Raw genomic sequence first — 20,658 nt, 5'->3', positions numbered from 1 at the left:
GTGGGGCTAGAGGAGAGGTACACGTATGTTTTGGTAGGGATGTTCCTTTCCCCACAGAAAAGCTTTTTTATGTGTTTAAACTGGAGAGATGGCAGTCATCACGAAACGCCTTAGTTGCAAACCGAGGGTGGAGTGACCCCTGTCGGCCAGCTTGAGATATGCAGGATCAGCCCACCAGAGTCCTCCCTGGCCCACCACAGGGTGTGTTAGAAGTGGACCACGCAGCCTAGCCCTGGGCCCTTACATGGGGAAAAGGCCATATATTGAGTGGCATGCAAGGAGTATGAGGCCAACTTGGTACAAGTCACCCATACCCTTGTCTTCTCAGTTCGAGTCCCAGAAGTCCTCAGGATGGACAAGGCTGGATGTGATGGCTGGGCCTTGGTGGCTCTGGGCCCCCATTCCTGATGACTCGATTTTCTTTGAGAGGTCATTGGAAGGGGATTGGGTCTAGATGTAATGCCTGCAGCCATACCCACAGCTGCCCTTTGTGACCAGAGCCCAGACCTTTTTTTTAATAAGTTTTTAAATTAATTAATTAATTTATTTATTTATTTATTTTTGGCTGTGTTGGGTCTTCGCAGCAAGCAGGGGCCACTCTTCATCACGGTGCACGGGCCTCTTACTATCGCGGCCTCTCTTAGTTGCGGAGCACAGGCTCCAGACGCACAGGCTCAGTAGTTGAGGCTCATGGGCCTAACTGCTCCACGGCATGTGGGATCTACCCAGACCAGGGCTTGAACCCATGTCCTTTGCATCGGCAGGCAGATTCTCAACCACTGCGCCACCAGGGAAGCCCCAGACCTTTTATATATAGTGCTGACCACTCCCCAGGCCCTGCCTGTCAGAGGAGAGCTGGCCATGAGTTGGCTGTAGCATTAGTTACAGATACTTATCTCTCATTGCCTTGTTTCCTTCTAAAGAGTTGGTCAGAGGAACAGGGGACATTAACCATGATTGTTTCAGTCACTTTATATTAGTAACAAGAGACTGGGTTTGGCAACACTCAATATCAAATTATCCTTCTCGCCAGTGCTCAGAGAACAGGACAGAGCTACCCCTGATTTGTGGGCCATTCAAACTAAAAATTATTCAGTATTTATCCTAAACATGTAAGATTTTCATGTCTCTATTTCCAAGGGAACCTGATCATAAAAATATTCCGTTGGAAGTCCCCTTAACCAGGCTGATCCCTGAACTGCTTCCTCCTGACCCACCTTCCTGCCCTCAGGCAGATGGTCACAACCAGCAAGGAGGCCCCTACCCGGGGTGATGAAAGGATCCCCCACATTAGGAAACAGGATCGCAAGGTTCCTTTTAGTAGCATCCTTTTGTTTCCTTAGACACTGCTAATTCCATGTCATTCTGATTTTAAGCTGAAATAAATCAGAGATTAAGTGACTAATTTTAAATAGACAGTTCTTTGTCCAGTTTTAAAATATTTGTATTTGATGGGTCAGGATAGGAACTCCCGAACCCCTGGTTCAGCATCGCTTCCTCCTCAGCTCTGTTTGGTGGGGAAGGAGAGAGCAGCCTGTGGTTGAAGAAGAAATTGGAGAGAAAAGACGGGTAGAAGGCGGGCATTTAGGAGTCCAGAAGTTGGGGTGCCTTGAGGGATGTCACGAGATAAGGTTAGCACAGGCCGTGGGCCTTGAATGCCAGGCAGGAGGAGGAGTGTGGGTGCGGCCCGGGCAGGGCTGGAGCTGCAAGGGTCACCCCACCCCGCCTGGCCTGATCTGGCCTGGCCAGGGGTGTGGGCAGCCTGCCCCTCCTCCTCTCTGAGCCGGCGGGCAGGTCTCGTGCATGCCGGGGGCTCCAGCCCAGGCGGGCTGGCGAGATGAGAGGAAAAACATGCGGTTTGGTGGGCTGGACATGGAAAAACAAGCCAGTTAGGAAAACAAACAAATCCTGGGCCAGCGGGGGTACACGCACGCATGCACACGCACACACAGCCCCGTGTGGGACTCAGGGACACCCTGCCACGGGCTGATGCTGTCACTTGGGCATCTCAGGAGCCCCCATGGGGGCAACTCAGGAAGTCTGGGCATCCAGGAGCATGCCTGTATGTGATATCATGACATGTATGCGTATGGGCTTTTGCTCACACACAGCCTCTAACACGCTCTCACACGGTGTTCAGCTCATACGTGTGCACACACTTGGAATTCTGGGCACCTTCCCACACCCACCATTTGAAAAATGCATTCAGACCTAAGTTCCGTCTCATACGCAGGGTCTCAGGTTTGTAGTCCTGCTGTCACCGTTTCACACACAACAGCGCATTTACATGCATTTGCACGGATGACCTCAGCCACACAGCCTCACACGTGTAGGCAATCCCTAAGTCACACAGCCTCACCCCGAGCCCCACACAAATGCAGTCACCCGGCCACGCACAGCCAATCGCAGTGACGCTGCTGCGGAGTCCCAGTTACACACAGGAAGCCTCTCGGAGTTACGCACACAGCCTCACAATGGCCGTCTCTTACAAACAGCTTCTCCCCTGACTTGCAGCACGCTCCCAGCAGGCCTCCTCACTGCATACTGTCCCACAGCCTCACACTTGGTCTCTCTCAGCACCCCCACCTCCGCCCACCCGGCCGCTCAGCTGGGCTCCAGCTGCAGCAAGTCACTCCTTTTCTTCCTTTTCTTTGTTTTTCTTTCCTCCTTTTCCCTCTGAGAAACCTGGTCCCTGTCGAGAAACCCAAGCCCTTCCCTACTCAGGGCCCAGGGCCAGGCAAGAGTAGCCAGATGACAGACAAAGCCCTGCCTGCCCTCCCCCCCGCCCCCCATGACCTGCCCAGTCAGAGAGGGGAACTGGTTTTGGGGGGGATGTCTGAGGGGAGACGGGTCCGAGGGGAGAGAGGACGGTCAGAGGGAAATGGAGGAAACCAGCCAGTGGGGAGGCTGGGCGGGGGCGGGGGCCTGCGGGTCCAGTGCCATGGCCCGCTCTGCCCTCCGAAGAGTCCCAGGTGGCAGGGAGCTGACTCTGCAGGCTTCAGTTCCCCCCCCCCCGCCCCCCGCCCAGTGCCCTTCTCCTTTGAAGCTGGGGGTAAGGGAGGGTGGTGGTAGGAGGGGGCAGTGGAGGCTTCTCAGCCAACCTTGGAATGTCCTTTCCTCCTGGGGTGGCTGCCAACTCCGGCCTGGCCCACAGGCCCCCACGAGGCGCTTCCTGTGTCCTTGCCCCCCCCCCCCACCATGCCTCTGTGTCCCTGGGCAGATAGGCACGGCGTACGTGAGGCGCGCAGAATGAACATGGAAGAGACACAAGATGGACGTGGGGCCAGGAAGGCTTCCTGGGGGAGGCAGGCGGCAGCGGGCAGAAAGCAGGCTGCCCCTCGTGCAGGCTCAGCTGGCCTCCAGCTCTCCCTTGCAGGCCAGGGGCTGGAGCCACCTCTGCCCACAGCGTAGCCCACACCACCTGCCACATACAAGCTCCCCTCATGCCTCTCTGATGCCTTCATCTCTCCTGCTGCAAAGCCAGATTGGGCCCTGGGGGTTCGGCCCCAATACATACATACTTCACATATACTGGACGTGTACATGCAGTCACACACAGCCATTCACAATCCCGTGCACACTGGATGGAAGCCCACGGCTCCCCAAGTATCACCACGGCCACTCAGCAAGCGTGGACATGCACTCCCCCTCACCATCCCTGGCTTATTGAGCTGCCCCCCTCCCATTTCCTGTCCACCTGTCAGGCAGAGGGCGGGGTGGGGGGGCACAGGAGGGAGGTGTCAGTGTCCCTGGAGCCGTGGACGGACATGCCTTGCCTGGGTCAGATCACAGAAGCTGCCTCCTTCCAGGAACCTGAGCCGGCTGTCCTCATGCCTTACCGAATGCCCGAGGGTGGGACAGCTGGTCTAAGTGCTCACAGCAGCAAAAAGAGTGGTTAGACAGCAGAGAGGACTTCCCAAGTATGTGTGTGTGGTCGTGTTGGTGGGTATCCCCGTCCTGGTGTTTAGTACCAGCTCTGGCTTGCTGTGTGACCACAGGTAGGTTCCCATCCCTCTCTGGCCCTCCGCGTTCCCCAGAGTAAAGGCAGGTGCTGACCACATAAAGGGCTGCTTTTTTCTTTTTTAAAATAAATTTATTTATTTATTTATATTTGGCTGTGTTGGGTCTTCGTTGATGCGCTCGGGCTTTCTCTAGTTGTGGCGAGTGGGGGCTACTCTTTGTTGCAGTGCACGGGCTTCTCACTGCAGTGGCTGCTCTTGTTGCAGAGCGCCGGCTCTAGGGTCATGGGCTTCAGTATTTGTGGCACACGGGCTCAGTAGTTGTGGCTCGCAGGTTCTAGAGTGCAGGCTCAGTTGTGGCGCACGGGCTTAGTTGCTCCGCTGCATGTGCGATCTTCCCGGACCAGGGCTCAAACCCATGTCCCCTGCATTGGCAGGTGGATTCTTAACCACTGCATCACCAAGGAAGTTTCCTAAAGGGCTTCCTTAGGGGTCTGTGATGGAGAAGCTGGGGGCTGGGGCTGGGGTGAGGTACACACCAAGGGAACAGCAGCTTCCTCTCTGCACACACATGCAGTCACACATAGACATGTGCTCTGAGAGCCACACACATAGACATTCCTACATACGTACCCACATTCCATCACACGTCACTCATTCACGTCACACACAGACACATATGTGACATGTATGCATATGAACAGCCGCCCAGTGCTGTCGTTCATGTGGAGCCACCAGGCCTGTCCTCGTGTTTCTCATTCTCTCCCGAGGGGAAGCCTGGGATGTCTCTTCTCCAGGGAGTGCACCCTGATCACCCCACCAACCAGAGGACCCGGTCAAGAACCCCCCTTGGCCTCTGTTGCACAATCTTCCTCTGGAAATGGACACAGTGTGGCAGGAGATTTGGGGCTGGGGCCGATTCCCCCAGACATCACCTCCATCCTGTGATCGATGAGCTGAGGCCTGCAGCCCCCTGCTCCCCACGTTCCCGCCTCCATTGAGCAGGTGGGGGGGCTCTCTCCATACAGCCCTTGTTTTCCTTTAATTAAACATCTGGCTCTCTGTGGCCTGGGAAGCCTCAGACCCTCGCTGACAGCACTCTCCCCCCGCCATCTCTGGCATTGCTGATGGGTTGAAGGGGGAGAGCTGGGGTTCTGGGGCCCACCTGTCCCCACACTAACGCAGGGGACTGGGGGCTCCAAGAATGTCCTGACTGTGCTGTCCTCACCCCCAGTGCCGCCGCGGGAGCCCGTACTCAGCTGCCGCTCCAACACTTATCCCAAGGGCTTCTACTGCAGCTGGCATCTGCCCTCTCCCACCTACATCCCCAACACCTTCAATGTGACTGTGCTGTGAGTAGATGCACCTGTGACCTGGTTCCGACCCTGACCTCTGACCTCTCCCCCGGCCCCCCACCATGCCCTCAGTCCAGACCCTAGCCCAGCCTTGGGCTTGACCTTCCCCCAGCCTCTGCCCTACCCGACCTTGACGTTGGTAACGGTGCCTGGGCTTCATCCCTCCCCAGGCATGGCTCCAAGATTATGGTCTGTGAGAAGGACCCGGCCCTCAAGAACCGCTGCCACATCCGCTACATGCACCTGTTCTCCACCGTCAAGTACAAGGTCTCGATAAGTGTCAGCAACGCTCTGGGCCACAACACCACAGCTATCACCTTCGATGAGTTCACCATTGGTGCGTGGGGAGGGGGCGGGTCCCCGCTGCATGCTCCAGTGGGAGTAAGTGGATGTTTGCCAACGTGTATATGAGCATTGGTGGGGGTGTCCACATTGTGTGCCCAGGTATATGTGGAACGTATAATGTGTACACATGTGCGTGGCATGCATATACCCGTGAACATCTGAGTGGATGTCCTTCACCTGCCGGGGCCAAGAGACCTCTCCAGCGGCTCTTCCCATCGTCTCTCTGGCTCCCAGAGCATGCAGGAGGGGGAGGGGGGCAGGCTGGGCCAGACCCCTGTGCAGCTGCAGCCTCCACTCCCCCCCCCCACGTTAATGGCTTCCTTACGGCCTGTGATGAACGAGGTGTCAGAACAGGAGACAGGACTGGGACAGATACCGCCCTCCCCCCACCCCCATCCCAGCCAGACCCTCTGCCCGCCCCTGCCTCATCCCAGCCAGACCCTGTGCCTCCGCCTGCCCCCACCCCAGCATGGCTGGATCCCCAGCCAGTCTCTTGCTATGTGAGCTGGGCCCTTAGATGCTCTCATCAGATTCTCAGGCCACTTCCAACCCAGATCTGCAACACCTGTGGACTGTCTTTTACCTTTGACCCACAAAGCAGCTTCAAACCCAGCCTCTTCCAAGCTAGGCCGTGTCTCAGTTTGGAGCTGGAAAAGTTGAGGTGGAAAGCCAGGCTTGGGGCAGTGTATGATGCTGGTACAGGCTGGGGCGATCCAGGTGATGACGAGGTAGTGGAAGGGCATGACATAGGCCTGGTAATTGGGGTGCTGGTCATCATGAGGATGGGGTTGATGATGGGATGAAATTTAGGATGTTGATAGCATGAGCTGGTGACAGTGACTGTAGTGACCGTCATTGGTGATGACAGGGATGTGAAAGGTGGAAGTAATGAGATGGTTGTTAACGGTGGTTGCCAAAATGGACAACAGAGAAGAGCGATGATTACTGATGTGCATTGGTTGACATGGCGGCTGGGGTTGACGAAACGGGGTTGTTCCAAGAGATCAGTGTGGTGCTGAAGCTGTGTTTCCTCAACAGTGAAGCCTGACCCTCCAGAAAACGTGGTAGCCCGGCCAGTGCCCAGCAACCCTCGCCGGCTAGAGGTGACATGGCAGACCCCCTCGACCTGGCCTGACCCCGAGTCCTTTCCTCTCAAGTTCTTTCTGCGCTATCGACCCCTCATCCTGGACCAGTGGCAGCATGTGAGTACCCTGCCCAGATCCCGAGAGCCTGAATCAGAGCCACACGGTGTGGGAGGCCCCTGTATCCCTGCTGCCGGCTGTTCCCATGTGAAGCCTGAGGGCAGTCAGAGAGGCTTTCCGGGGGAAAGAAGGGACCAGGTGGGCCTGGAAGGATGGATGGAGCTGAGGGAGGTGTCCTGATCTAAGGTCCTTAGGGGTTCCTGGTGACCCCCATTAGGGCAACAGGAACGCATCTGTCGTTGTGGCGCCGCATGGTAGTGGAGAGAAATGCTGGGAGGCAGATGGCAGGCAGTGTTTCCCTTTTCTTACCTCTGGCTTCAGCCCTGATCAGACATCTCCCTCTTACACTCTGGGCCAGGCTCTGAGCCTGTGCTGGACCCAAGGGGCACGATAGTCCCTGTCCTCAAGGACTCACAGATGGGCTCAAGGGGTCAGAATCAGGCAATAGAGTCAAGCTCAATCCAGGGTGTGAGCTCAGGCCGTGATTAGTGTCATGGCTCCCCAAAGTCAAGTCCACCTTAGAGGTCAGCTTAAAGTTATGGGTCAGAAGGTGGTCTGGACCGGGAACGAAGCAGTGGACAGGGGGCTGTGGTCTGGGATATTGATCAAGCTACGAGAGTGAGCTCTGGGGAGCAGCCAGGGGCTTGGGGCAGACTTGAGTTTCTCTCTCCTTGAGGGCCCTGGGCCCATAGGGCTGTGGGCTCTATGTGGCCCATAGGGCTGTGGGCTAGGTCTGGGGCTGGGAAGGTGCGCCCTGGGGCAACCCAGGCTGGCACCCAGGGTCAACCTGTGCCCCCACTGCATCCACCTGGTTCCAACCTCATCTCCTCCTGCGCCTCTCCCAGCTGGCCTTTAAAGCGCGTAATTCGATTCCAGGGCGCCTGTCCTGGTTGCAGGCCTGGCTCCCACAAAGGCTGCTTACATGCTCATATGTTCCCTGACAGAGTCCGGAGTCCTTCTCGCCTGGCCAGCTGCCCGCGACTAATGCATCGCTAATAACCAGGGTCTAGTTTCACAAGCCCCCCCCTCCTGCTAACTAGCTACAGGCAGCAGCCCTGCGCGTCGCAGTGCACACGCCTTGCAGTGGACCTGGCACACTGCCTACCACACACACACGGGAACATGCACGCACACACGTGGCCCCCAGCAGGAACCATGCTCCCTACGTGCGTGTGACTAACATGCCAAGGCGACCCACTGGCCTGCACCGTGGGCAGAGCTGACCCCAACGCTGAGGCGGGCAGAGCAAAATATGTGGGCTCTGTGGCAAGAACATGAGTGGCCTGTGGCACAAGTTATCCCTGCTCCATGTCACATTGGTATTGTGGTTGGCTAGATTTATGGCTCTTTTGAACTTGAGTTTTGCTCTGAACAGAATGGACTCTCCCTAGTCCTTAAGCTTGGAGAGAGGCAGGTGTATGATTGGGAGGGGCAGTGGAGGGGAGAGCAGAGAAAAACATCACTTGGATTTTCAGGAGGATGTGAGAGATACAGGTCAGGAATTACACAAGAATGGGCACCGTGAGGTCTGGCAGGGGCTGTCTCAGCATGGACAAGGGGGAGGTGAGTACTGGGACCCAGCATGGATTCCCTGCATCTTCTGCTCTGGGCCTAACTCAGCAGGAAGGCTGGGAGGGCATGTTTGATGTCTGCTGCCACAGACTGGATGGAGGACTCCTAGGAAAGGCGGATGCCAGCAACTAGGGAATTCCTGACAGTTGTGGAGCCATTCTCTTAAGGGGGTGGATTAAGGGATCAGTGACAACCTAACAAGAAGGGCCCAGGCCTAGGAGATGTGGCTTCCAGGAGGGCACTGTGCTTCTAGGCTACATTCCTAGAGGTATGGTTGGTTGCCCACCGTAAGCCCACCAATGAGGTGGTAATTTGATCTGCTCCCCATGGCCCTCTCCCTTTGGGGAAAGACAGATGTGGAGATCCGGGGGACAGAATCAAAGGAGGAGGCCCGAGGGTCAAATCCTGGGAAGAGGGAGAAGGAGCGGAATGAGCTAGGGCTACTTAGCCAGAGGGGGTTTTTGCAGAGCAGAAGGGGCCTGGGGAACCAGAGGTGGAACTGGGCCCCAACTCCAGGAGAGGGGGGTCTCTGGGGCCCACCGATCTTCCAGGGCTGGGAGTAGAACTTAACTGAGCCCAGATCTGGGCCCAAAATGGCTCTCATACCGACTCTGGCCTTTACCAGTACCTCCTATCTCAGGCTCACAACCCCTGGAGGAACTGGGAGGCTTTCCTGCCCCACTTGGACCCAGCTGCCCACACACGAATCCACATACACACACGCACATGGGCTCACAGACTGTCAGGTCAGGTAGCCTAGACCCTGGTTTTCTTGGGGGAAGAGTGTAACAGGGACCAAAAATGCCCTGAAGCCAGACGTGGCCCAGAGCAGGGGCGGGGGGGGGCCCTCCTCCGCCCCTGCCGGCTGCCCCTGTTTACGAGGCGCCTTAATGAGGCGGCGGGTGCCGCTGAGATGAACCAGAGCCCAGCCTGGGCCTGGGAGGGGCGCCGGACAGGCAGGCCAGCCTGGAGGGTGCGGGGAGACCCTCAGGATGGGGCCGGCCAGGGCAGGGGTGGGGTGGCCATGCCTCCAGGAGGAAATGGAGCAGCTGTCCTGCTGTCCTGCCGCGCCAGGAGCTGCCCCCCCACCCCTTTTCCACCTCAGGCAGGGCGATGACTGTAAGTGAGGCCACCCTGAGGGGGAAACCCCGCCGGGGCCAGGCTGGTGGGTGCACCGGGCATCTGGGAGCCCAGGCTCTGAGCTGGAACCCGTGGTAACGACAGAGCTGGCTGAAGTCTCTCTGGTGCTCACCATGTGCCTGAGTCCTCGTTACAACCCTGTGAGAGCGATCATTAACGCCATTTTACAGATGAGGACCGCAGGGCATGTGGAAGTTAGGTAACTTAGTCACCTAGTTAGTAGGGGATGGAGCTAAAATTTGGACTCGGGCAGCCTAGCTCCATGCCTGCGTTTGTAACCTTCCCTTTAAACAGCTCCTTGATGGAGTGGGAGAGGGCAGCACAACATCACGCCTGTCTCACCCCATTCCTCTTGTCGCCTCCAGCTGGAACTGAAGTCGGGGCTGGGCTGGGGCTAGTGAGAGAGCTGGGGTGACAGCAGAGTGAAGACACTGATTAAAGTCCTCCTCACTCTCCCCTCGGGGCATTTCTCATCTCCTTAAAGATCTCCTCCCCCAGGACTGTCTTTGCTCCCTGTTGGTGGGCGGGGTGGGGGGGGTGCGGTCTCCTCCCGGAGAAGTCTTCACTCTCCCAGGGATATTCTCAGTGTCCTCCCCCCAGGGTCCGCCGTCCCTATACACTCCCACCCCGTGATTTGGCTGCAGGTGGAGCTGTCGGATGGCACGGCGCACACCATCACGGACGCCTACGCTGGAAAGGAGTACATCATCCAGGTGGCCGCCAAGGACAATGAGATTGGGACGTGGAGTGACTGGAGTGTGGCCGCCCACGCCACACCCTGGACCGAGGAGCCACGACACCTCACCACCGAGGCCCAGGCCCCCGGTGAGCCCGCCCCCTGGCCTCCCTCCTTCTCCTCCCGGGACTTGGAGCACCTGCCCCAGGGGTCTCCACAGTCTGTGGGGCTGGCGCACTCCCGTCGGTCTGTCCAGCCCCTGCTGTCACTCGTCCTTGCTGTCTGCACATTCTCGGTAGGGGCCTCTGATGGAGGGGGCCTCTGGGTGCCTTGGGGAAGCAAAGACCTGCCTGATGGGTGAGGCAGGGGCTGTCTGACAGGAGAGGCAGCCCTGGTCTGACAGGAGAAGCAGGAGCAGTGTGCCTGTGGACCCCAGATGGAGGTGGGACTCCAGCCCCGGCCCGGCCCGGCTCTGAGTTTCCCCCGTGTTCCCCAGAGACCACGGCCAGCACCACCAGCTCCCTGGCACCCCCGCCTACCACGAAGATCTGTGACCCCGGGGAGCTGGGCAGCGGCGGAGGACCCTCGGCGCCCTTCTTCATCAGTGTCCTTGTCACCCTGGCCCTGGCTGCCGCTGCCGCCGCTGCCGGCAGTCTCCTGATCTGGTAAGTGGAGTGAGGCTGGGTGGTGGAGGGGAGCCCGAGGGGACCCCGACCCCACCCTCTTCCCTCACAGCCTCCTGCCCTGTCCCCCCAGAGCCCGGCATCCCGTGAGGACATGCCAGTGCACCTGCAGAGGAGCAGGAGGCCGGAGCTGAGCCTGAAGACCCTGGTTTCTATTTTGCACACGGGCAGGAGGACCTTCGGCATTCTCTCGAGACACAATTTGTAGAGACCCCGGCAGGCCCGGGCCTGCCGCCCCCCAGCCCCGCCACACCACGCCGGCCCCCCTCCCTGCTCAGGGCAGGGGGCCATGCAGCTAACCCACCCACCAAAGAGCACCCACACCTCCGTCCTAAGCCCTGGGGCTGGGCCCTCCAACGCCAGCGACTCCCAGGAGCCCTTGGGGGGCCTGAGGGGAGCCCCTCACATCACAGTCTCGCCTCCTGTCCCAGCCTCCTGTCTGTTCCAGGGTCTCTGTTGCCACCATCAGATTATAAGCTCCTGGCGCTGGGGGGGCCCGGCCATCCCCTTCCCCCGGCACCCACACTTTTCAGTGCCCCGCCTCCGCCCCTGTTTTGTACGACCCTCCCCTTTTCCTGCTCCTGCCCCGCAGTATTTAATGCCCTGTCAGTCCCCTGTAGTCTGACTCAGTGGTAACTTGCTGTATTTGAATTTTTTACAGATGTATATACGGGGGTGGGGGGTTCTCATTAAACGTCACCATTTCATGAGTCCTTGGACCGGACCCACTTTGGGAGGGTAGCCCTTGTCCAAGGACCTCTCCCCTTCCAGGCCTGGAGAAGGGAAGCAGTTAGAGTTGGAGAGAGACAGCCCTCTCCAGACAGGTGGGGAGAGGCAGCTCAGCTCTCAGGCAGGTGTGTCCGTGGACGGGGCTTCCCGCCTCTTTGGAGGGTAGAGCTCCCTGGAGGCCACGGGCAGAGTTTTGGGGAACGAGGGGTGCCAGTGAGGCAGGTCCCACGCCGGGGGCATCCAGTCATCGCCGGGGGCTACTGAATCCTGGCAGGGCCAAGGTCTGTCAGGGGTCATCTCCGGAGCTGCCTTCCACGGGTGCCCAGGCCTGGCTTTACCCAGGGGGCAGAGGTGCAAGAAGGGGAGGAGGCCGGGTTTCATCCTCAGGGTGGAGGGGTTGTCATCCCTGCCATTCAGGAGACACAGGCCGGGGTTCCAGCAGGTCAGGCCTGGAGCTCAGCCAGGGCTGAGAGTGCAGAGTAGCCTGGGCAGGCAGGGAGGTTGCCCGAAGGAGGCCACTTGGCACGTGACCAGGCATTGGCCTCGTGCTTCAGGACGGGAGGCGCGGAGTGCGAGGTTTACCCCAGGGTTAGACTGCAATGAGGACTCAGTGTGAGTGGGAGGGGAGCGGGCTTCGGCTTTACAGGGTACTCAGGCTCTGGGCCAGCGCCACACCCTCTGCCCACACCCTTCCGGTCCCCAAACCAGGACTCCAGGATCCCTTTGATTTCCCCTCGGAGGAGAGGCCCCCGGCTGCCTCAGGTCCACCCCCCCTTGTCAGAGCCGCCTCCCTGCAGCTCCTTGGCTGAGAATACCCGGGGCTGGGGCCAAGTTGGCCGGCACCTCTGGCCTGGGGGTGGGGGCAAAGGGTTAGGCCACAGCCCCAACCCGGGAGGGAGCCGGGCTTGGCCACGCTCCAGGCGGCTGGAGCAACAAGAGAAGTGGAGTCGAAGCCAGAACACGCTGGTCCACGCACAGCCAAGCCCCCACCGCCCAGGCAGGCACGGAGCCGTGCACCGCCACTGAGCTGCTGCCCCCGAGTCACACGTGCACCCCGGTTCAAACCCTCCTCCTCAGACCAGGGTCAGGAAATGAGCATTCCTTTGCTGGTCTCGCTGCCAGCCTGGGATGATGCCCTGGGAGGAGGGGTTCACAGTTCCAGGAGTACTGATGAGTCAGACCTGGACAGGACTCCGGGCGGGTGAGGGGCTGAGAGCAAAGGTGGCTGGCTCTCCTCCAGGCCAGGCACTAGAGGACGAGACGGGTGTTCCAGGCGGGAGAGGCCATGGAAAGCAAAGGCCGGTGTCAGGGGAGAGAGGCCTGTGGCGTTTCGAGCCGAATAGCCTGGCCCCAGCTGTGGGAGCACACGGCTCATCCACAGGAAGAGGCTCCCGGGATGGACGTCCTGAGCAGTGGCTGTGGACCTGTCTCTGTGTCCTGGACCCCCAGTTCTGTCTGTCTGGTCTCTGAGGTGTGGCTCGGGCCTGAAACCTGCACTCCAGGTCCAGCAGGGGTGGAGGGAGTAGTGGGTCCCCGACTCTCACGAAGGACATTGTATTCCCGGGGTGGGTCTGAACCTCCCCCTTCCCCGTCCTTGTGGTAGGAGGGCTGAATTAAGGAGTCTCTGGCCTGTGCTGCCTTCCTGCCTTGAGAACCCTGGTCAGCCCTGACCCACCCGCCGCCCACCCAGGGCTCGGGCATCATTAGCAACATGGGAAAGCAATTACGTGGGGCCTGGGGAGGAGATGGAGGGGAGGGGGACTGCTGGAGCCTCAGAGGCCGATGGAGAGGAGGACTGGGCTGTCTCCCTGCCCCCAACCCCAAGGGAGAGACCCAGCCCCATCCTAAGCCCTGAGGTGGCCGGAGGGGCAGTGTCATTGCCTCTGACCAGACTGGACCTCAGCCCGGAGGTGGTCATCCCTCCTTGGGGGTCCTGGCCCTCGAGCTCACAGGGGCTGCTCGCCTTGGAGGGTCTTGGCTGCCGTCTGTCTGTTGCCGCCTCTGCCTGCTGTCCTTTCCACATCCGTTGTAGCTCACCGCGGTTCTGGGGAGCTGGGGACAACTATAGGCATCAGTTCTTGGAGCTAGATCAGAACGTGGAGAATGAAAACACTGCTGTTGGGGGTTGGGGGCACTGCAGGGGGAGACTTGGATCCCAGGCCCAAGGTGCACAGCAGCCCAGCCTTTCAGCTCACTACAGTTCTCCTTCCTCCTTCAAGGGGCACTGGGGATGGGAACACTCCTCTCTGCCCCATTCCTATAACACTAACTTGTCTCTGCCCCATCCTCTTCTCTCTGAACCCATTCCTGTCTCTGTCTCCGTCCCATGCCTATCGCTGAACATGTCTTTGTCCTGGTCCCTGTCCTTGTGTTTCTGCATGTCCCTCTCCCATCTCTCTCTCTCTATGTCTCCTCTCTGCTGCCCTCTTTGTCTCTCTAGCCGTCTCTTTCTCTGTCGCCATCCCTGTCTTTGCCTCTGTCCCTCCTTCCTATTTCTCAGTCTTCTCTTTTTCTGCCTTCCTCCCTCGGTCTCTCCGGGTCTATCTCCATCTCGGAGTCTCTCTGTCTCTCTCTGTGTTTCTGTCTCTCTGTGTGTGTATCTCCATCACCAGCTCTGTGTCTCTGTTCCTCTTCCTTGAGTCTGGCAGTCCTTCCCTCTCTGCCTCCCTCTGTGTGTTCCTGCCCTGGTCCAGACCCCAGCCTGTGACTGCTGTGCCTCTCTGGCCTGAGCCGGGGGCTGTCCTGGCTTCTGCTGCCCCCTCTCGGCCGCCTGCCTGCCCTTCAGTCTCCCGGGCAGGCAGCTGTCAGCACATGCATCCCACGTCTGCCTCCCAGCAGCCAGCCAGGAGAGGGAAGTTGGTCGGGAGACAGCAGGCAGGAATACCTCCGTGCAGCCTCTGGCTTTGAGAACCCCCCAGAGCCGGTGAGCTCACTCAACTCCCTAGGCTGGGACTCTGAGAAAGTTCATTGTCACATGGTGAGAACGGAATGCTTGGCTGCAAACCCAGCCCCGTGTCCTGCACCTGTGTGTCTCTATGTCTTGGGGCCCACGTGTTCACTGTGCCCACAGGCCAGAGCTACTGGATGTGGACAGGTAGAGAAAGGACCTTCAGGTGGTAGCACCTGCCTGTGGATGTAAGGCTAAAGACCTGGGGGCAAGAAGGCCTGGAGTGTAGTCCTCACACCCCTCTCCTCTCCTCAGAGGAGGGTGGAGGGGAAGGAGGTCTGAGGAGAGGAGTCGGATGGAGCCAGTCTGAGGAGAGAGGCTGGAAGGGGCTTTATCTGACAGAGCCACTATGATGGGGAAGGCTAACCTGAAGTTGAGCGGGTCTGAGAGGGCCTGCGTGACAGGGTTAGTTTGAGGGGAGACTGGTGCGGGACACACTGCTGAAGAGATCGTGTTTGGGAGGGCCAGTCTGAGGGGATAGGCTGATCCAGAGAGCATCTGAAGGGTCCAGTCTCAGGAGAAGCTACTCTGGAGGCAGACAGGTCCCAGAATAGGCTCACCAACTCGTCGTAGTTTGCCTGGGACTTGCCCAGTTTTAGCACCGAATACCCCTCAGCCCCAGGAGACTGAGAGAGTTGGTCAGCCTGTTTGAGAAGGCCTCACCTAACAGCGCTGGCCTGATAGGAGAGGCCTACCTGGGAGCAAGTGGGTCCGAGACGGCTTGTCAGACGGCACCAGTCTGAGGGGAGAGGTTGTTAAGGCTAGAAGCTTCTCTGCACAGGAACCAGGCCCTGGAGGGGGTGGACCGTTTGGGTCCTTCCAGAAGGTCAGTGGCTTGGGGAGTGGCCACCAGGGGGCAGGGCAAGCTCTCAGGAGAATCAGAGCCAAAGGCCCCAGAGGGAGCCAGACAGTGCGGGGCTGTGTGCAAAGTGTGCTGGCAATAGCGTGTGTCACTGCGCCATCACGGGCAAGTTTGTGTGATGGTGCACGGCCGTGCGGTTACGCTTTTGTGTGACTGGGTGAGCAGGGGGCATGTCTGTGATGTGTCCGTGTGTGCCCAGTGTGGCTGGGCGGAGGCCTTGCCTGTGGCTGTGGCGGAGAGAGCAGGAGCCTCTTGGGACACCAGGACAGGGAGGCCATGGGAGTGGCTCAGTCAGAGAAGTTTCCCTGGCAGGGGCTGAGGTGGGGAGAAGAGGTGGGACCAGGCTTCCCCTACCTGTGCCCGCCCCTGCCCACTAGAGTATCCCCGAGAGTCCAGACACTAAGGGCTTTGGTCACACACAGGGGCAGCCCCCAGGCCGGTCTGCACGCCTAGGCCCTGCCTGCCCTCCTCTCCAGCTTCTCTCCTTCTGCTCCCTTCAGCTGGCACTCCTTCAGCTGGACACCTCACCCTCACCCCACCCTACCCCGATCCCCGATCATTGTTTCTACCTCTCCTATCACCGTGCCCTGGTTCATGCTGTTCCCTGCCCGATGTGCTCCTGTGAAGCATTTGCGGTCCCTCTGATGCTGCCCGCATGAGACACTCCCTGCTCATTCCGCTTTACCGTGGGCTGGGCACCCACTGTGTGCTGAGGCCTAGTCCGGCGGGCCCCTGTCTCACCTCTGGGACCTGAAAGTGATGGGGGCGGTGCTGCTAGGATCTTGCCCAGAGGAGGGCTCTGAGGGGCGGAGGTATGGACTGAGCAAGTCTGGGAATCTCGGAGACAGGACGGCAAAGTGACGCCACAGTCACAGAATCACTCCACTCCATCCTACCCACCCACTAACAACTGAACAAAAGCCAAAACAAACCAAAACAAAAATGCTGTTACCAGCTCAAGTCCAACCAAACAAGGAAATAATTCTTCTTTTTTTTAATGTATTTATTTCATTTATTTATTTTTGACTGCGTTAGGTCTTCGTTGCTGCACGCAGGCCTTCTCTAGTTGCAGCGAGCGGGGGCCACTCTTCGCTGCGGTGCGCCTGCCCCTCACTGCGGTGGCTTCTCCTGCTGCGGAACACGGGCTCTAGGCACGCGGGCTCAGTAGTTGTGGCACACGGGCTTAGTTTCTCCACGGCACGTGGGATCTTCCCGGACCAGGATTCGAACCTGTGTCGCCTGCATTGGCAGCGGACTCCCAACCACTGCGCCACCAGGGAAGCCTGGAAATTCCTTTTATAAACCTTAAAATGTGATAGCCAAGGAAAATAACAGAAGATTCTGGTGCAATGAGTGAGTGGTGTGTCTCCTAACCCCATGCCCCAAAGTAGCATTGAGAAAAGGCAAGTCAACAGAACACCAAGAATTCTCACTAATATACTGCAATCTGAGAGATGTGGACTGTTGAGTAAGTAGGTAGCCTTAGGAAAAATCTGGGGGAAAAAACCCTTTGTAAATGGAAGCTCCTGTGTTCCTCCCCGAGACCTCGGGAGAGGCAGGAAGAGCTGCCTTGGCTCTGCATCTTCCAGGGTGCTGGGCTGAGGTTAGGGCGGCAAGCCAAAGCCCACAGGATGGGATGTGCCCCACCCGCCAGCTGGAGCAGCATGTCTAACAGGGCCTCAGAGGAGAGGCAGCGCTCAGGCCCCATCAAGGTCAGCAGGCAGCCCCAGCCAAGCCACCCTCAGGCTGCAGAAATGGGGCGGGTGGGTGTGAAAGCAACAGTCCACGTTTAAACCGTAGCTCCCAGGGGAAGATAAACTGGTCCAGACAAGATGGGAAGGGGCTCAACTCCGGAGCAAGGAGAGGTGTGCTAAATGTGAGCCGTGGCAGATGTAAGAGGGAAGGAAAGGGCATGGCCTCTAGGCACAGAGACCACAGCCACGATGCAGGTGGGAAGGAAGGAAAGAAGGAAGGGAGGGAGGGAGGGAAGGAAAGGAACAAGGAGGACAGAATGCAAAAATAGATAAAGAGCCCAATCTAGAAGAAAACACAACCAAAGGAATAAAAGCAGATTCCTGGCAAGTTCTTCCTGTTATAAAAGGCCTTAATAATAGCATGAAATCAATAGAACAAGAACTCAAAGACAAGATAAAAACAACAGAACGAGATGAAAAGGGAGATCACGGAACTAAGGGAAAATAATAAAGGACCAAAACAATACCATTACAGATGTAATAAATAAACCAGGAACAGCAAAACACAGAATGGATACGACTGGACACCAAAGTAATGTGTAGGAAAGGCTTGAGAGATCGAGTAAATGTGATGGGAAAAGGTAAAGATATTAAAGCAATTAGAGTGAAGTTAATAGATAGGACGAAGACGAGCTACCATAAGCATAACTGTTAGCAGCCCTAAAGTTGAGGTTCCAAAAATGGAACAGAAAAAGTTATTAAGGTATGAAACACAGGAAAGCTTTCCCTGAAATGAAGGAAGAACTGAATATTCAGATTGGAAGTGCACACCATATGCTAGAAGAATTGATACGGAATAGCACTGACATTAAGACACACTGATTTAGTAACCAAACTTAGAGGATAAAATAAGAATACTTTAGGAATCTAGGCAGAAAAGGCAAGTCATCTCAGGGGGAAAATTCAGTCTGATCTCAGATTTCTCCAAGATAACATTCATCAAAGGAAGATAATGAATCAAAATCTACAAAGTTCTGAGGGTAGAAAGTATCACCCCAAAACCTAACCAACCAAGGGGTTGCTCTCAATCATGAATTTGGGGATACAGAACTCGTGAGCCCTTCTGGAAAACTACTCAATGACAAAATCCAATCGGCCAAGAGATGAATCAAAACAAGGAGCTGAGGAAGGGAAATTCATGGTAAAAGGACTTAACTCCATTTAGATTAAGATTCAACCTTAGGAATTTTAGTTGCAGACCAGAATGTAAATATTATAAAGCCTGATAAAGTAGAAACAACACTGGCAATATAATCTGGAATGGAGAAAAGGAGTGCGAAGGAGGGCAGAAGTACTAATCACATTTTCTTTCACAGTTCAGAGCGACTCATATGTGTATAAAACTGAAACATAATTGTAAAACTCCTACTCCAATCTCTTAACTGAAATCGTTTTTCTTGAGAGGGGTCTTTTAAGAATGAATATTTTTTTGAGGTGAAGGAATATTAGCTGAAGTTCAGCTGTTCCTTCATTTTCACTTTAGTTTCTTTCCCCTCTATTAAATTCAAGTAACAGTACACTTTGTACTTTGGTTAAGAAAATAGCTTCTGTAGTATGTCTCCTTCATTTTTCTATCTGTCTGGCTCTATTTCTACCTCTCTCTCTCAATCTCTCAATGCTTTTTGCACACAAATGTTCATACTGACCGTTTCTGGGTGGTGAGATTTTTGAGTGACTTCTTGCATTTTTCTCTGTATTCTTTTATATGGCTTATAAATCATTTAAAAATAATAAGCATGTAACTTGTTTCAGTTTTAAAAGACTATCCTCTATCTATCAATCTATCTATCTCTTTTGGTTTAAGGTAAATCACCTAATCTCGAGCCTCAGATTCCTCTTCAATCTGCAGATAACAAGATTTACATTAGAGGATGTTTTGAAAATTGTGAGATCATATACCCCACCCCCACCCCGTGGTAGGCCGAATAACGGCCCCCAAATAAAGTCACATCCTAATTCCCCAAACCTGGGAATGTTAATTTACATGGTAAAAGGATTTTACCACTGTGATTAAGTTAAGGCTCTTAAAATGGGAAGATTATCCTGGATTATCAGGTGCTGTGGATGTAATCACAGCCATCCAAATAGAAACGAGGCAGGAGTCGTGGGAGTCAGAGGGGAAGGTGATGGGATGATGGAAGCAGAGGCTGGAAGGTGTAGGAAGGGTCCGCAAGCCAAAGAACACATGCAGCCACTAGAAGCTGAAAGGGCAAGGAAATTGCTTGTCCTCTCAGAGCCTCCAAAAGGAACCCAGTCTGCCCACACCTTGACGTTAGCCCAGTGAAACTGATTTCAGACCTCTGACCTTCAGACTGTAAGGGAATAATCTGTGTTGTTTGAAGCCACTAAATGTATGATAATTTATTAAAACAGCAACAGAAAACTAATGTCAGACATTCCTATATGCTGTTCCTTTAGCCTAAGTTGACCTCCTCACCCATCTCTTTCATCCCCCCAACTCCTACTTGTTCACTATTCAATTCAAGTTTCCCTGACATTGCCTACCTTCCACTGCTGCCCAGAGTGTGTATCCCCCATCACAGCACTTGCCATCTCTGTTACAGCTGCTCACGGATAGGCCTCTCTCCCTCACAGCTCATGCCTGCGAGGACAGGGCTGGGGACCAGGCTCTCTGCCTACCAAGCCCAGCAGAGAACCCAGCTCAGTAACTATTAAATGAACAGATGGGTAAATGAGGGCTAGGTGAGTAGGTGGAACCATATAAATAATCATTACACTCGTTCCTTGGTGTCAGGATCTCTTCCTTCCCTGTTTCTACCTGGCTCTCTCCCACCAGCCTCTCCTCCACATAACACACACTCTTCCAATCTCTAGAAAACTGATCTGGGTCTTTCTCTCTGACTTCTTTCCTCGGTCATTGGTCCAAAACACATTTGCTGACAACTGTTGAGTCTGTTGGTAGGTTTACCTTTGGGCGGGCACGTCTGTGTGTGTGTGTGTGTGTGTGTGTGTGTGTGTGCATTATGGAGACCTGTGAACCTCTTTAAGTGTGTTTTCCTGGATATGTAATATGTGTGTAGTGAGTGTTAGACACATGTGTCCCATGTGGATGTGTGTTTTCATGCACATGCCCGTGTCTGTGGCTAAGCTTGTTTCTGCATACAGGTCTCTGCTTGTATGCTGTGTGTCTCTGATTATGGGTTATGTGTCTGTGTGTTAGTGTGTGTCTGTACAAGCAGGAAAAGATACCTTTTGATTGCTGCCCCCTAGAGATCTGACCGCCTGAGGCAGGTGTTGGTGTGCCGGCTTAGCTCGCTGAGTTGCCGCCTGTCTTCTATTTCCTGTCTCAGGCAGAAGGCTGGGCCTTTTTTTCTCCCTGTCTCGTGGGGTGAGGATCTCAGGCCCGAGGCTGAGCCAGCCACAGACATCTTCCTGACTCTGCCTTCTGAAGGCCTAAGCTTCTTGCGGGGATT

General features: G+C 56.1%; 1 protein-coding gene across 3 annotated transcripts in view; it reads left to right on the top strand.

Moving 5' to 3' along the window:
• Positions 1–11,643, top strand: part of CNTFR (ciliary neurotrophic factor receptor) — a 39,331-nt gene extending 27,688 nt beyond the window's left edge. For all 3 annotated transcript variants that reach the window (XM_067744651.1, XM_067744652.1, XM_067744650.1), the window contains exons 5-10: positions 5,194–5,311; positions 5,485–5,651; positions 6,698–6,861; positions 10,218–10,398; positions 10,746–10,914; positions 11,006–11,643. In XM_067744651.1, the coding sequence (XP_067600752.1) occupies positions 5,194–5,311; positions 5,485–5,651; positions 6,698–6,861; positions 10,218–10,398; positions 10,746–10,914; position 11,006 (800 nt within the window). In that variant the 3' untranslated portion in view covers positions 11,007–11,643. The remainder of the gene's footprint in view (positions 1–5,193; positions 5,312–5,484; positions 5,652–6,697; positions 6,862–10,217; positions 10,399–10,745; positions 10,915–11,005) is intronic.
• Positions 11,644–20,658: the final 9,015 nt, after the last annotated feature.

This window comes from Pseudorca crassidens, chromosome 7 (genome assembly GCF_039906515.1).
Source record: "Pseudorca crassidens isolate mPseCra1 chromosome 7, mPseCra1.hap1, whole genome shotgun sequence".
In the NCBI taxonomy this organism is placed as follows: Eukaryota; Metazoa; Chordata; class Mammalia; order Artiodactyla; family Delphinidae; genus Pseudorca; species Pseudorca crassidens.
The sequence above is the reverse complement of the archived record's forward strand: the minus strand, read 5'-3'. Positions and strand labels throughout refer to the sequence as shown.